Source organism: Nilaparvata lugens, unplaced genomic scaffold, assembly GCF_014356525.2.
Source record: "Nilaparvata lugens isolate BPH unplaced genomic scaffold, ASM1435652v1 scaffold136_1_2, whole genome shotgun sequence".
In the NCBI taxonomy this organism is placed as follows: domain Eukaryota; kingdom Metazoa; phylum Arthropoda; class Insecta; order Hemiptera; family Delphacidae; genus Nilaparvata; species Nilaparvata lugens.
Window position 1 is genome coordinate 1 of NW_024090248.1, and position 18,106 is coordinate 18,106.

General features: G+C 36.4%; 1 protein-coding gene across 1 annotated transcript; it reads right to left on the reverse strand.

The window, feature by feature from the left end:
- Nucleotides 1–258: 258 nt before the first annotated feature.
- On the reverse strand, nucleotides 259–18,106 carry LOC120355434 (TBC1 domain family member 16-like). Its single transcript, XM_039443796.1, has 8 exons — nucleotides 17,775–18,106; nucleotides 12,802–12,994; nucleotides 8,737–9,677; nucleotides 4,732–4,939; nucleotides 4,263–4,386; nucleotides 1,882–2,021; nucleotides 1,215–1,358; nucleotides 259–472 (listed from the first exon to the last, which is right to left on the reverse strand). The coding sequence occupies exons 1-8, from the start codon at nucleotides 17,875–17,877 to the stop codon at nucleotides 277–279; spliced, it is 2,049 nt and encodes a 682-aa protein (XP_039299730.1). The 5' UTR covers nucleotides 17,878–18,106; the 3' UTR covers nucleotides 259–276.

An 18,106-nucleotide genomic window follows, 5' to 3' on the forward strand; every position in this document is an offset into this window, starting at 1 on the left:
AGGCCTAAGTATTCTTTATAAATTATTTTTGTAGCTATTGATATGATTGACATTTATCATGGCAATATTAAAAAATTGCAATGTTGAAAAGTGAAATTAAAAAATTAAATTAAATTGATCATGTACGAATTCACTACTACTACCACCTCCAATACTACCGTACTACAATAAATTTTCCTCTAAATGTTTTGGAAAGTGAAAATGGTTCGACTGAGAGTCAGTCGTTAAGAAGTGCCTACAGTAGAAAGCAAAAGTATTGAAAAAAAACTATTGATGTCAAATTACCAAATTTCGTTCCATATCAGAGTCAGTGGGAGTGCAGACGAAGATAGCTCGACTCATGAGACCGACAAAGCACCAGAACGCATCCGCCTCATGTCCTATCTCCGCAAGCACTGGCGCCAGTAGATCTGACATTCCTTGCATGTATCCTGATCCGGAATCATAGATAGCATAATTCAGAAGGATGTTCCTGCAATTACAATTAAATTCATCGATCAACTTCATAAGAAAATCTATTGACATCATACGCTTCTATCATATTCTCAAAATAGAAATTTGGCATAGTTTAGTTTTTAGAAATGGGTACCCCAATACAACGGAATTTTTTCTTGGTACCCTATAATACGTTATAATGGTGTTCGAATTGATTACTCCATGTTTGTTTGAATTCTTCGTATGATTTATTTATCCATGTGAAAATTTAATTAATTTACTTATTTATATTTGTTGTAGCAAAATAAATATGGCTACATTAGTCTCTGTCAATAAACTAGGACGCAGAAAGTAGCCCAGAGGTGTGAAGGATATCCCTCTAGCGTAAACAGCCATACCTCATTGGTAGAACATGGGTTAGCACAGAGCTATAGAGTTCACTTTACTTGGGCTTAGACTTACTGATCCAACCCTGTAAATAAGTGAGCGAAGCGACTGTAACCTACTTATGTTCAGTTTCAACAAGTTCCGTCAATACGTTCAAACATGTTCAAATCAGTTACGTTTTACAACAAATGCACTGGAACATATGATTTCTATGGCGATTGTTTAATTATGGATAATTCAAGTGCACACTTGTAAAGCGTACCCGGCTTGACTATGTTCAAATGTCTTGAAACCGGGCATCAGTATTTTCCAATGTTACATTACAAAACATAGATTGAGAATTGTGGATTGAGCTTATATTGAAGTGGTATCAGGACATGAATAATACTCACTTCATCGTCTCAACATGAGGATTGCTGTCACCAGCATAGTAAGGATTCCCACGATCAGTTCTGATAACATCTTTCTCAACCACACACTGAATATTTCTGAAAAATCTTTCTTTGGCAGCTCCCTCTAGTGATAACCGTTTTTTCCTGTTTGAGGCAAGCAAAATGGTTATCAGCATAGTCAACTCATGTAATAATTAGTTATGATCAATGGTAACCTCAAACTTGAATACGGGGTTTTGGCATAAATACATATACACAGTTTTTCTTTTATGGTAATATTTCAACTATTTTTAACATCGAAAATAGAGCAGCAATAACATTAAGTTGTATAAATTAGAATTAAGACTGTTTTGGGCTTATAAGCCTGTGGTACTTTTCTGTAAGTTGTGTAATTTTGAATGATTAAATAATAAATAAATAGTTTGCGCTTGTGTGCGTAAAAAAGTGATGTCTCATATCAGCAGTGGCTGAACTCGTAAATACAAATAAAAAGCAATTCACAATGCTTTCATTCACACTGAGTATAAACACTATTTCATTTCATTTTGAGTATAGAAACTCCATGCAGTCTCGTAGAGAGTTGTAAAAAATTGGATCGAAGAGTTATTTGATACAATCAGTGAAATTAAAAACAAAAATAATGTTCAACAAAGTGATTTATAATTACGTGATGAGTTGGTATTCCTTGCGACGAATCGCTGTGATGTGCTCTCTCTCCGCTGCAGTCGATTGATAGGAATAACAGTAGAGAAGAAATGGCCAAACTATTTTGCGCAAACATGGCTCCAAACCTCCCAAAAATATACCCTGCAACAAATATTTCACTGTTAATTGTCAATGAAATGCACCAGTTTTCTATTGAATTACAGTTCAGTTCAGTATATTTATCATTGAAACAGATACCGGTTGCAGAATTTAATATACATGAACATTTTGTGAAGCTGATGAAATATATAAAAATTCATTAAATCATATTATGAGAAATGGATTCACAGACAGAAAGAATAGATGTAACATCAGTGAGAGGAGTGATCCGTGGTCTAGTGGATAGAGTGTTTGCCTATCAGCATAGAGATCCCAGGTTCAAACCCTCTTATTACCAAAAGTTTTTTAACCAGATCACTCCCGTGTTATCGGATGGGCACGTTAACTGTCGGTCTCGGCTGAAGTATGACAGTAGTAAGGCCCATTGACGGCTAAATAATTATATATTCAGGCGGTGGTACCTTCCCGCAAGGGACTCCCCACCAACAAAAGCCATACGAATTTACTTCTTTTCATCAGTGAGAGATTGAAATTGAAAAATTTTGAAATACAAAGATATAAGATATTTCAATCTTCTGACGAATATTACATTATCCACATTGACAAATCTTAATACAAAGACAAAGTCTATTGACGAATTGACGCAGATTGTGGCAAATCTCTTATGAAGTGAATGAAAATCTTTACATTAATTGGAAACAACCAGTATAAGAGCAAATTGAATTTGGGATGTATGATGAGTAAGATTAGAGAATTCATGAATATATTTAAAATTGCAACCCATAGTCAATGAAAAAGAGAAGATGTAATTAACAGTTAGGGAGAATCTAAGAAAAAACTGTTCAGAGAAAAATAATGGAAGTTTGAACAACAAACAAGGCAAGAGTAATACAATTGTTGTAAGTAATATTACTCTACTGATAAAGCTAGCTCGTCAAAGGTTACATTTAAAAATCAAGCTTGATTTAAACTTATTTGCACAAGTAATTATAAATAAGGGAAAAGTCTTATTAAGAATATTGATGAGAATTAAATATATAAGTATCTATCACTATCTAAATTATTAAATATGCTCATTTATTGTATTTGAATATCATTATTATTTTAAAAGGAATTACCAGAAGCTCAAAGTTCCTAAGATAAGTTATTTTATCTAAATTCCACTGACGGCTGAACTCATAACCTGAGAATTAATATTCAATTTCTGATATTGTTGGAATACGGAATTATAAATTTTTATTTGATAAGCGAAAGCAAGTCGAACGATTGAGCCATATAAATCTATAATATATGCTGATAGGAAAATTACAAGAACTATTTATCGATATTAGTAAGCATAATAAGAGTTTTATTTGTGTCATCTGTGATATTTTTCTTGCACATTTTCTCATATTGTTTTTATATTTATTGTTTCATATTTTATTCTTGCTCATTGATGCCATATGTAATGATATGTTTTATTTGTTGAATGGTGTACCTTTCATTTATAATCCTGTCCTCATGCATGACCAATATTGTACTAGTATTTTTTATTATTATTGACAAATTAATAAAATGATCAACCATCTATATTATTCACCGAATGTGTTGGCTAAATCAGCGATGTATAGTGTTGATTATTAGATCTTCAGAAATATTACGTTCTCAAGATTTATTTGAATGGTTCAACCTAATTACTGAAGTCGAATTGACTGAAACACAGGGTCAAGGAATTAAGCCTGAGCAGTTCTACAAGCCATAGAAAGTATAAGGAATTCTAGCTAAAATACTGTCGTTGATCACACTCGGTATTATCTCACACTGCTGACCCCTTTGTCAGATGGTAGCGAGTTGGATTGGTGTCGGTACTATATTGTCTTGTGCAATATTTAGAATCCTTATATTTATCTACCTCTTTAGCATCTATAATTGTGGAGTCAATCAGAGCAGCGGTAAGGATTGCAGATTGATAAAGCGGCAGCAGTTTGCAGCAATCGATAGCAGAATTTTGTATAAGCTCCTTGAAGAGCTGGTGAGCACCATATGGTATCTTTATTTCAGCAGGCACATAAATATAAAAAATATTCAAATCTCATTTGCTCTACCGACTACACTGCCAGCTGGGCACATATAAGTCAAGTACGGCTTGAAATAAACATGTCACAATCAACGTGGGGCATATATTCTATGTATACCCTAAAGTGACATTATACGCTTTGATGATGTACTCTTGTTGTATGAATCAATAAAGAATAATTAATTTGAAATAACAATGATAAAATATAAATAGTATATAAAACTCACTTTTCTCAAAACAAGGTCATCTTCCACTTGACCCAGAGGATTTAGCATCTCTTTCCATTCAGCCTCATTCACCATTCCAACTTTCCCTTCTTCTGGATGCAGCTCACTATCATCCATTGCTGGTCTATAAAAAAAATAATTTTTACAAACAGAAATAATATCAGTCATATTATATTTTTGTCAACTACCATTAAAAAATCATAATTTTGGAATCAGAGGACTTTGAAACGTATAGAAAACTTGAAATTGGGGTGCCTTAATTTTTTTTGAAAAGCAATTCTTTACTTACGTATAATAATATTAATTTAATAAATTAGGTTGGCCAAGGAAAGTGATGCACTGTTTATAATAAATGAAAATATACAGCAAATAATACATTACTGATAACTTTATCTTACAGAGTATAATCATTTATAGGATGAATTTACGAAAGGAAATGAAGGTTTATAGGAAATTTTTGGTAACTCACCGACAAACCATAAAATGACGATAAGGTAAATTATCGCTTGGAGTGGTGGGCGACAGCAGATTCCACTGTTGGAGAACAGTAGCTAGTCTCTCAAGGCCGCCATGATGAAAATGTAAAATTTTGTACTGGCATTCTCGAGACGCTACCACAAGCTGTCCCTTGGTACTCTCAGCATCACAAAAGAATAATCTCAGCGACCTCATTTCACCTGAAATTAACAATTCAATTGGTTCTATTCTAAATTATTTTCCAGCTATGTAAATGGATAACGCAAGACAGCACTCAAAAGTAAGTACAAGAGAAATGTTTTCAAGGGAAATTATGTAAATGGAACTAGTATGTTCAAGCTACGTAAATGGATAATGCAAGACAGTACTCATACGTAAGTACAAGAAAAAAGTTTTCAGGGAAAAATGCGATCTGCACGGTAATTTCAGAATGCTCTCTACTTCACTTCAACATGTATTGCCCTAGTCGTATTTTGATCAGAACGCTGAGTAGTGGTGCTTTATTGCAAGAACGGGACCAGGATATTGCTGCCAGGACAGCATTCTGGTATCCCAATAGACCATACATATGATTTGCTATGTTTCTTTAGTACTAAACCATATTTCATATTAAAATAGGATTGAAATGGAAATTCATGCCAATCAACTACTGTGATCGAATACTATAATAATATCAATCAATCGAGCATTTTATTCAATAAAGTGCATTAAAAAATTGGTCCTGCTAAACCTAAATAGATTTTTTTTCCATGTTTTAACTCGAATTTTCTTTCGTCTGTCTGTATGTACATTTACGGCCAAACGTGTTGATAGAATTCTATAAGACTTGGCAGGAATATTCCTTTTTTACTGCGGGTCGATGTATATACAAGGTTTTTTGAAATTTTGCATTTTAAGAATATGCAAATGTGTGTGTGTGTGTGTGTGTGTGTGGTGTGTGTGTGTGTGTGTGTGTGTGTGTGTGTGTGTGTGTGTGTGTGTGTGTGTGGTGTGTGTGGTGTGTGTGTGTGTGTGTGTGTGGTGTGTGTGTGTGTGGTGTGTGTGTGTGTGTGTGTGTGAGAGAGAGAGAGTGTGTGTGTGTGTGGAAGAGAGAGGAAGGACCAACTTTACTCGGGGGAGGACCAACTTTCCATTAAAGTGAGGACTACACTGCTGGTTAGTGAACGCTCATTTATCAACAGTTTTCATGGAAAATCATGTCAAATTCAACAAATTACAATTTGATAATGTTTTACTCTGAAAGGATTTCTTCCTTATGCTGTTAGATTACATAGTATCACATTGGTAAATGTAAAGAAATGGAGGCATATTTAACAATTTTATACTCACTTTCCGCTGACTAATACATTTTAAAAGTAGATTCATGGTGAAATAACTGAAATATGCAACATATTTTGCATGATTGCGGTCAGTCTACATTATTTTCAGAATAAATAAATTGGTTCTGATTCTACAAGATAAGAAGTAAATTTGTATGGCTTTTGTTGACAATGAAATGTCCAACAAATTTGTTCTGGAGCTACAACTTATAGATTTTTGGCTGGACTAATTGAGAATGATAAAATTGATAAAAAAGAAAATAAAGATGCAGAGGAAAAACAGGAAATGCACAGGAGAGAAGTAAATCCCGGACAAAAAATAAAAGTAAACCTCAGTCAACGAAACAGGTCCTAGATCACTCATTTCATTATATCGTCTACTCTGAAGATAGGATTAATCAGACTATAGAATCATTTATGAATCAGCTGACAAGTGGATTATTCATTGCATTCATTAAACAGATGTCTGGAGAAGCCAGATTTATTTCTATAAGGCCCATTTTATACGAGCGCTAATGCCGCGACGTTGGCAACGCTTAACCGAGTTATACACAGCGTTCTTAGCGCGCACTATGGAAGTACTATTGCCCAGTTAACGCTGTGTTAACGCCGCGGCATTAGCGCTCGTATAACATAGGCCTAAGGTATATGGTCTCAATATTTTGTTTTGCATTCATGGTATTATGATGCGTGCCCCCATCAGTAGCAATATTCTCACATTTGAAAAAAAAACAAATTTAATAGGTGATTAAAAAAATAAAAAAAAATTATTAAATGAACTAAATAATGTTGAAGGAATTATAATATTTTTGATTGAACAAAATTAATTTTCAAATATTTGAGAATTATTTTCATCAGATGGAAAGATTATCACGGAACTAGATAACGTGAATTGAGTTTGTTAACATTTCAAATAAGTGAGTTTTTGATCTTGGAGGAAACACATAACAGTTTTTAAGAGTGTATTCTGATTCAACTGTGCATTGTGATTCAACTGTGTTTTTAAACATTACAAATAATTACCGGTAAGTTAATATTTTGGAAAAAAATAGTTTTTAGTTTTCAATATCAATAACATTGAAAGAATGATAATGAATAACTTTGAGGTACAGTTTAATATCTGGGGTGCATTTTTCGAATAGACTTTTATTATATGAAATAATATCCAACCTAAGCATATATTTTGTCTACAAAAAGGTAATATAACGATGGTAGCTGACAGTGTGGATCGTACTCAAATCAAAAATCCTTATTTAAAGTAAGTTGAAAAATATGGTTCTGTTTTGCTACCTTGTTAAGCAACTCGAAAAATAAACAGAACTCTAATGTACATCTATTAGAAGAAAAGTGAAGATTCAATTAGTTGAATAATGTAAAGAAAACGTTCATCAAATGTTTACCATGTCTAAAATTAAGGGAGTCTATAATAGACTGTAAAACATATGACAGATATTCTAGAGGAAGGCTGGTACCGCTGGAACTAGCACAGTTGACACCAGATACTTGTGGATGAGAAAACTGCGTGAGGTCTACTGTTCACAGAACTACTAATATAGCAGGTTCCTATAAATAATAGAATGACATGCCTACTTTGAAAAATAAACTAAGGAAAAGTTTTTTATATTTATTCAATAATTATTTGCATTGTGTTGCTAGCACTGCAATTGCTACTGGAAGTGATTTTAATAATTGATTGAATTACATCATATTTAATTATTGCACAAGTGTAAACCAATAGAGTTACTGTTATGATACAGCATGAAGACTACTACCTACATTCAAAAGCATACTGGATTATAACATTATAAGTAGATACTATTGTTCAGTTAAGAATAGGGATAATTTATTAATATTAAATAACAACTGTTCTATCGAACAATCATAGATGATATTAATCGAGAGTTGTTGCATTGCACACAGGTGGCAGTTTCAGGAAGCTTCCAACATTGAAAGAAAAGCAAACAAGTTCAAGGCATGCATTCAAATCAATACTTGTTTCAAACAGTATTTGATATCGATCTAACAAGCTGAGATTTTGAAGAGAGTATATTAATTTTCAACATAGATCATGTTTTTCCTTCAACTACCAATAGCAACTGTACATGGAATACTTCGGCTTTTATTAACAGAACTTGTTCACAATTTGTAAAGGACTTTAAAAGTAGTTATTAAGAACATAATATACATAATGGCTTGATTTGCAAAAAAACATGTTGAATTTTAACCGTGATTAAATGCCACGAGAACCAGTCAGAGAAACCTTCTTTTCAAAAACGCCTTCTTAGAACAAAAAAAAAAAAAAACGCTCTCAGAGCCAATCAGAAAAACCTTCTTTTCAAAAACGCCTCGTTTCTATCCACATTTCTATTCTCGATTTTCTATGCACAGTGGCTCCTCTGATTGGTTATCGAGACATTCAATAAATATTATAATATACAGTATAACAGGCTTTTGTTCAACCGGGTCATCGGCTATCACATTTATCAACTTCTATTCTTATATTAAGTAAGAATATTGACATATTCTACCAACAACCAGCAACTCCATCAAATTAGTCTCATCTTGATAGCTCTGTATTATGAATTCCAAGTCAATAAATGTACTATGGATTCAAAGTCGATAGATGCATAAAATAATGAATAAACAGATGAATCAACATTAAAAATGAAAGTACTCACTCAGATCAACACAGAACTTGCGACAACACTTCTGCGCTCTTCTGACAACAGGTGACGCGGTGAGACTATCGGGAAACGAGAGATTGTGTTTGAGCGCCAACAGCTCAGGCGAGCTCATCCACAGAGGACTCGGTCCATCCTCGTTGCTCTGCACCGACATCCTTCTCTCCGTCTCTCTCACTCTCGACTCTTCCAACCTCCTATTAGGGCCGCCACAGCTACTCTTTATATTCAATATGTGAGGATTCTCTTGTAAAACTAGACTGTCTACGTACAAGATTCCTTCAGGCCTTTGGAATGCATAGACAGCAGGTGGGTTCGCTTTAGAAGAATTGGTGTTAACACCATTGAACGATGAAACACGATCGCTCTCATCACAATCAGTATTTTCGGAATTGGGTAGATCTTTGGCATTATTCTCCTCAACCTTCAACTGACAACTACTCGAACTATCACTAACTAGTGAACTAGTATTAGATGAGCTTGGATTTATCTTTGGCACCGTTGAATTATTCTCATTTTGTACTAGAGGTTCTTCAATAATAACATTACTTCTACTAGGATCCAATCTACATTCTAATAGTTTCTGATATGCTTCATTGGAGTCATTGTGGTTACTGTCATGTTTGTTCAACCTTCCTTCACTTGTTTGTTCTTCATTGTTCAGACTAGATTCCAGTTGCTTGTTCTTTACAGCATCAAATTTCAGATCTTCGCTTGGAGTTAGAGAGTTATTATCAGAGCAGGACGATATACTTCCTTTAGATATGTAGATATCCTTCAGCTCAGTAGAGAGTTTGTTGTCAGGAAAACATCCCACACACTCAGACTCGTAACTGCCTGATGAGTACCTTCTACCAATGTGCACCCCACTGGAAGTTCGACAAGCACTTGTTGACCGTCTTCTTGTGCCTACTTTCTCATCTGAGTCAGTTCCAGTCCTGAAAGACATTTCAACTTGTATACATCTCTAAAACACACAAAATACAATTGATTGTCTTAAAACAATTGAGAACTCTAATTGTTAAAACTGCATACATGTAAGACAAATAATTCTGACGGAGACTCTAATCTAATGATTCTTTTGAGAATTATGATCCTCAAACTAATACTCCTATTGTTAATTCTGATCTTCAAATTGACACTACAACAGAAACAAACACAAAACAACAACACATCCAGGTCAACATCTAGCCGGCACTACAGAGCAGGATCAAACAAATCAAGACATACAACAGAACAGACACACAAAAAAACAGATACATTGAAAATCTATCATCTCAATATTCAGAGAGGCCTACAAAACAAGATCGACACACTATTGATGGAAATAAGTCTTTATATTTTTGGAACACGGCCTACGACTTGATGAGCTATTGAGCACACATATTCCTGGCTACACACTCGTTACAAAATTCTGTCGAACTGTATATATGTGGGGAGGCATAGCACTATAAAAACAAAGTCTTGTGGAGAACGATAAATGAGGAAAGAAAAAATCCAGAAATGAGAACCTCTACCTAACTGTGCGAGATCAATAAATTACAGATCCCTATCAAATTGGCAACTTCTTAAACGCTGGCTTCACGCAGCCAATAACAGAATTGAATGTACATGATTTTACTCCCAATAATCTGGAATTGACAGAGAATGCTCAAACATTAACCACTTTGATGCAGTTACCAACACAGAATTATCCAAGATTCTTATGCGACTAAAACCAAACAGCTCTTCAGGTCACGACGAAATTACAGGGAAAATTCTAAGGTACTGTGAGGATGAAATTAGAGACACACTGTTGCACATAGTAAACACATCATTTGAACAAGTAGTATTTCCACAAAGTTTAAAAATAGCCAAGATCTATCCCAAATTCAAAACAGGTGACCATACTGATCCAAAAAACTACAGACCCATAGCAAATCTTTCCATTGTATCCAAGATTATAGAGCGGGCGGCATACAATCAATTGATTGCATAATTATCTGGAGACGAATGGGTTGTTGTCTATGCAAGCATGGATTCCGAAAAAATCACAGTACAGCCACAGCGATTTCCAAACTCTGTGATGAGGTGTGTAAGACATGGGAGGATAAAAAATATGCATCAGGACTGTTTATCGATCTCCGGGAGGCATTTCATGTACTCGATTGGAACATACTCAAAACAAAACTAAGAAAAATGAGAATTCAAGGCAGAGCACTTAAGTGGATTAAAGACTACCTCCAGCACAGAAAACAATATTTAGAGCTGGATTTCAAAAGACAAAATCAAATAATCACTTCAAATCAAAAGCACGATCAGTCAAAAGAGGAGTACCTCAAGGGTTAATCCTGGGACCGCTGCTCTTTCTTATATACATAAATGATTTTCTGGATGAATTACAAGAAAACAAAAAGTGTATCCTATTTGCAGAAGACAAAACTATACTATTTCCCACAAACAGAATGGCAAATCGAAACAATATAGTTGAATCAACTCTTACTGAAGCTACCTCGATATGCAATAGAATGAAACTGGCCATAAATAATGAAGCCATAAAAAACAGTACACATTAACTTATCCCAACAAACCAAACCCAGGATGAACCACAAAACAGTAATATACAAACAGTGGAAAGCACAAAGTTCCTTGGTGTAATAATTGACAACCATCTGTCCTGGAGGCAGCACACAAACAATTTATGTAAAAAACTCTCCTCTGCTATGTATACGTCATCCACAGAATTAGAAATATTGCTGATGAAAAGACAGCACTAATCGCATATCATTCATTATTTATGTCACACCTAAGATATGGCATCATTGGAGAGGATCATCAGCACAGGGAAATCTCGAGAGAATATTAAAGATACAAAAGAGGGCAGTGCGAATCCAACTAAGAGCAAACTACATAGAACTCTGTAAACCACTCTTTAATCAGACAGGTATCAACACAGTAGTCTCGATATACATCCTGGAATCCATCATCCTAGTGGTAAACCAAAGTCAGGCTTTAAGACGAGATAAGCACAGTTACAGAACACGCAACGTGGATGACGTAAGCCTCCCCCAGCATCAACTTGAAATGTATAGTAAATCTCCAGCCTTTTTGGGGGCATACCTTTTTAACCAGCTTCCTGGAAACATAATATCCCTAATGAATGGCAACACCTTCATAAGAAGCCTAAAACAATATCTGATGGACAGACCATACTATAGTATTACAGAATTCATTGATGACCACACTTTCTCACACCTTAAACAAAGGTGAACATCGACACCCCCAAGATGGGACGAAAAGGACGATTCTCCGGTAAAGTAGACTGCGGAGAAGACAAAAGAAGTAACAAGTAAGTAAGTACGGTAACTATTTTGGTGAATCCAGATTATAGTACTACACCCCATGATCAACCCAATAGACATTCTAATTCCGACTAGTCAAGAAGCCTGACTATCTACTTTATTATGTTACTATTGCCTCATAGTTTTTACTATTATTCAGAATATGGCAGATTCACAGCACAGTTGTGTTATAGTTATAGTTTCCTTATAGTTATAGAAATAATAGAATAACTAAGCCTTAAATGATGAGGCATAATGGAAGGATTTGCCAATCGTTTTATAAAACGATTTTATGAAATTCAACATCGCAGTGCAAAGCTCTGATTAGATGCAACGAATATTGAATATGTCTTTCATTGAATACATTGAAACATTGAATACGAAAATGTCTTTCTACAGCTAAGACTCTTGGATTGAGGCGGAGCTACTACCTGATTGAAAACCAAGAGTGCTTACATGCAGCGTGTTTTGAACAATTTGGCATGGCTACATGTAAGCTTCAAAACTCCAATGTGGGCTGGCTTATAGTCAATTGAAAAATCACCAACTTACAGTATCAAGTCACGTAAAAATTGAGATGGAGTGTTGGTCATGCAATTTTAATCAAGTTAATAAGAATCAATTGTTTTAGGTTTATCTTTTTTCTTATAGATATTTTCTATTCATAAGAATCAACCTTGTTTATTGAAAAAGTATGTGAAAGATTGTCTACATTTTTTCATTTTCAGTTGATAATGCTTACCTCGTAACAGATGAGGAACGCTGTTCAACAGTACCAGGATGTTTCCGCAAAGTGGTGTTGGGGATCCAGGACAAGAAGAGAGTGCACTTATTGCCGACTGTCTGACTTGTCACTGTCAAGTAACCGGGATGATGGACAATATCTGTCTCCTGTCTGACCATTGTTGGAGGATGGACACACACATTGTTCTTGCCTGAAAATGAAAAAAGGTAATAAAAACATGTTTATTTAGAAGAACCGAGGTTTGAACATCAATATATTCATTACTGTATCATTAATAGATGTGATAATGCTGATCTGATAATGCTGCATGGGATGTGATAAACTCACATAGATCAATGCCGAGGAGACAACTTGACTTTGCAAGTCCTGACTCTTTTAACAGTTTCTTTATAGAGTCAGTGAATGACATAGTGAGTGCATTGCCTGTTCCTGAGGATCCAGTTGAGCTTCTGGCTGCACGAGTACCACCCACGCACGCTCGTCTTTCTGTCTTCTATCCAGTCACTCCAATGGCCCTTAGGAGGATAATCTGGTCTTTTAAACCATCTAGGAGTTCAGATATCTACGGTATGTCTGCTTATATGCTTCGGGAGGTGATTGATTTATTTCAGATCCCCTGGCAGCAGCTGTCAACGACTGCCTGAGAACTGGTGTTTTTCCAGATTTCCTGAAGACCTCAAAAACCGTTCCTGTCTTCAAGAAGGGGGACCACCAGAGCCTTAACAGCTTCTGGCCAATTTCAGTGACTCCAGTGTTTGGAAAGGTGATTGAAGCAGTCATCAAGCCCAAACTTGAAACTTCTTTGAGAGACAAAACCTTCTTTCGAGTATGCAGTTCGGTTTTCGAAGAGGGAGGTCTACTGTGGATGCAGTAAATAAAGTGGCTGAACGTATTGGACAGGTGTTTGAGAATGGAGAGTCTCTGGAGCTGACCTTGTGCGACCTGAGCAGAGCCTTTGATTGTGTTGACCATTGCATCCTGATTGAGAAACTGCGCTACTGTGGTGTAGTTGACTCAGCACTATCCATTCTAGAGTCCTATCTGGCTGGGAGGAAGCAGGTGGTGTCTCTGGGTGAAGCTTCTTCCTGTCCACTCCCTGTGAGCAACGGTGTACCTCAGGGATCAATCCTGGGACCGATCCTATTTATAATTATGATAAACGACCTCGACAGTGATGGTTCAATGCTCTTGTTTGCAGATGATACATCATTGATGTCATCTGGCCGTGACCTTCAGCAGGTGTTGGAGATGTCAGCTAAACATCTGCGGTCTTCAACTTCATGGTTCCTGGCAAACCGATTCCAGTTGAATGCAAACAAGACCCAGCATGTCATCTGCAGCTTGTCATGAAACCTTCCTGGTGATCAAGACCCTGTGAAGCTGATGGATTTTGTTCTGGACAATAAACTCAACTGAGCCAGCCATATTCAGCATGTGACCACAAGACTGTCCAGAATTTGTTTTCTGCTGCTGAAGCTGAGGGGCCATGTGACTGAGGCCTATTTAGTAATGGTGTATCATGCGCTCTTCCACTGTCTCGTTTCCTATGGCCTACTCATGTGGGGTCAATCAGCAAATGTTGTGGACATACTGAAGCTGCAAAAACGGGCTGCCCAAATCATCACCGCAAGCGATTATCGCGCACACTGCAAGCCCCTTTTTGTTGGACTTGGTATTCTAACAGTGATCTGCCACTTTCTACTTCTCTGTCTGATGTATGTCAAGAAGAACCAGCAGTACATGTTGACTCGGACTGATGTGCATGAAAATAACACCAGACATCGAGACCTGATTGATATTCCCAGAGTACATCTTCAGAGATCACAGGTGTGCTTCAGGAGTTTGGCATTGCAATACTTCAATAGGCTGCCTACAGGAGTAAAACAGTTGGATTTAAGAGCGTTCGAGAGAGTTGTATCCAAGCACTTGAAAAGCAAGGCTTTTACAGTGTTAGTGAATATATGAGTGATGATTTAATGGAAATGCTGTCTTGCTAAGCATGCCTTATGTATGTTTTTGTTTTGTGTATTGTATTTTATGTTTTTGATGCCATTAATCCCATATTATGGGTAAAGGATGCAGATTTAGGTATAAAGTTATAAACCTTTGACCTTCTCTCTCATAACATACTCCTGCATAAATGGTCAAACCTAGGAATAAAGAATAAACCATGGAGATGGATTGCCACCTACCTGAAGAACAGAACCCAGACTGTAAATATAAGATACTCAGTACAAGATGGAATGACTAAATGCTATAAATCATCCGTTTCACCGCCAATACAAACTGGAGTCCCTCAAGGTTCAAATCTGGGCCCGGTATTGTACTTACTTTACATAAATGACATGCCTGATGATATATCAACGAGAAAAGTGAGCTGTTCACAGATGACATCAGTCACCTAATACAGGAAGACAATATGAAAAGCCTCCATATCAGAGCTCAGGAAGGATTAAGAGATGTGAGTGATTGGTGCCATGCTAATAGTCTAAACAAAGTGAAAACTAGAGCTCTGCAGTTCTATAATCGAAATAAGCATGATTCAACACCTCTTCTCAAACTTGAGGGATCTAGTGTAAAGGTCGATGAAAATATAAAATATCTAGGAGTTACTTTCAGCAACAACTTAGTGCAGCTGATGGAAAACTTCTCTGCATGCTGGCCAACCGGCTGCAAGGAACTTCCAGATTGGTAGCATGATGAGTGTTGTGGCTGTGAATTTCGTTTCTTCTCACCAACTCATGCTGATTGTCCCTGACATAGATCAAGGAGGACAGGACATACTGACTGTATATGGTGAGAATTTTCAGTTCCTTGGAAAGTGGCCTACAATGATCTCTATGTCCTGCAAAAGAGATGATTCTGATTGCCTTCTTTAGTAGTAGTAGCAGCACATCGTGACAAGAAGATGCATAACCCCACAGCAGTAGTCCATATCCAATGTGACTGTGAAACAGGGAATGGTAAGCTGATAACAGGTAGTCTCTGCAGACAATGTGTCTCAGCATCCTAAGCAGGTATATCACCCTGGACAATCTCTTGCAGACTTCTGTCACATGGTAGCTCCATCGCAACCTGCTGTCTATCCAGAAGCCCAGGAACTTTACAGGCTCTGCCTCCAATGTTGTCCTCTTCAGGGAACAGACCAGAAAGTTTGTTTTATCATCATTTAGCTTCAGCTTGTTTGCTGCAAACCAGGTCCTGGCGACATTTAGTTGGAGAACTGATCTTTCCACTGCTTCTTCCACAGTTTTACCTCTAGCAGTCAATGTGGTATCATCTGCAAAGAGTATGGAGCTCTCGTTGTTTGGGAAGTCATTCATAAGCAGAATGAAAAGAAGGGGACCCAACACTGAGCCCTGTGGCACACCACGATCCACATTTCTAATGCCTGATGAGGCTCCCTCAAGTGAGACCACTTGCCTTCTATTTTCTAGGTAGCTTCTTAGTGTGTTTAGTACTGTTCCCTGTACACCATACTTCTCCAGCTTCTTGCCAAGTATACCATGAGACACACAGTCAAACGCCTTGCTTAGGTCGCAAAGCGTGATTGAAAGCAAATCTCTATACTCGAAGCTGACTGTATTTTTCTGTCAGGGCCATAAGTGCACTAGCAGTTGAACGACCACTTCTAAAACCATGTTGGGCCTGGTTGTTTCCTACAAAGAAGTTTGTGATTTGCTGCTTCATCTCGGTTTCAATAACTTTGGACAATGTGAGTACTATGGAAATAGGTCTGAAGTCTGATGAGCCGATTGCGAAGCTTACTCGACACCGAAATACTAATGAAGGTGTACTATGGCTGCTTCCAGAGCATAATTAATTATGGCATAACATTTTGGGGGAGCAGCCATAATGTAATATGAGTGCTTCTCCTGCAGAAGAGGATTGTTAGAATTATATGCAATGAAAAATGCCTGGCACATTGCAAACCTTTGTTTATTGAGACTGGAATACTAACACTCCCAGCCCTCCTCATCTTTGAATCAGCTCTGATGGTTAAAAGAAGACCGGACTATTTCTAACGGAACCAACATATACATGGATACAACACAAGACGACATAATGACACCCATATACTGGCAGTGAGAACTGGACTGGCGCAAAAGGGGCCCAGATACTTATGCAGCAGGATTTACAACCATCTCTCAGAAGAAATAAAAAATATTGGAAGCATAGGCGCCTTCAAGGACCTACTGAAGAGACACCTACAACAAAAGCCATACTATAGCCTGCAGGAATTCTATGATGACAGTGCGTTCCGCAGGGCCAACCAATGACGACCACGGCGCTATCGCGCTACTAGTGGGATTTTTACAAGTATCAAGTAAAGATTGACATTTCTGATTAAAGTAGGGCTATAGCCGTATAGAGAATACTCTTTATGACCAACCATTTCAATTTTGGGTTCATATTGACTTTCATACTTTCTTTTGAAATATGTGCAGCAATGCTAGTCGGATTAAAACTTCTGATTTACAGTACGGTAACTTACCTATACTCCTAACCCCTTATGTTTTATTCATAGTTTTACAGCCATATCTCTGATCAAGATTTGGAGTCTTGTGGCAGTATATTTAGGTTTTAGAGTTCCTCTTGAACAGAGATTTTAAAAATAATAATAATAAATCAATTTATTTGTTCATGAAAAACATACAAATAGAGTTGAGCTTATATGAGATATTCTTGTGCATATTAAAATTTCTCAATATCATATACAATAACTACATTTTTTAATATACTCATATACTTAAACAAGGAGACAAATTGAAAACAAGTATCATATAGCCTATATGTATGGTTAATACAACTGGAACAAAACAATCACGAATTGAATAAGGAGATTTTATAAAGAAATAGGAGCTGAATAAGAGATTTTAAAAATAAATACCCTCAAGCAACTATTAGAGCTAGTTAAATCTAAAGTACCATATTCAAAGTAATAGTTTTTTATATAGTAGGCTACTTACAAAAGACAATTTCACCATCAGTGTATGTCGGAGTGGTTGAAGTTTCATACTGAGAGCGAAGAATAAAATTTGATGCTTTTTTAATAATTCTAGAGAGAGGCATTCTAATCTAAAATTTAGGTTATACACATTAATTTACATTTCAAATACTCTTTTCTTATCAGTTATCATTTCGTAGCACACTGGATAAAAATAGCTCTTTTATCTATTGCTGTCATAGTCATAATTCGACTACGAATCACGCAATTAACAGTTCAATCGCAAAATGAAAATATTTTTGAACATATGCTACAGAATTGTTTCATTATTGATAAACATTTCAAAATCCGTCT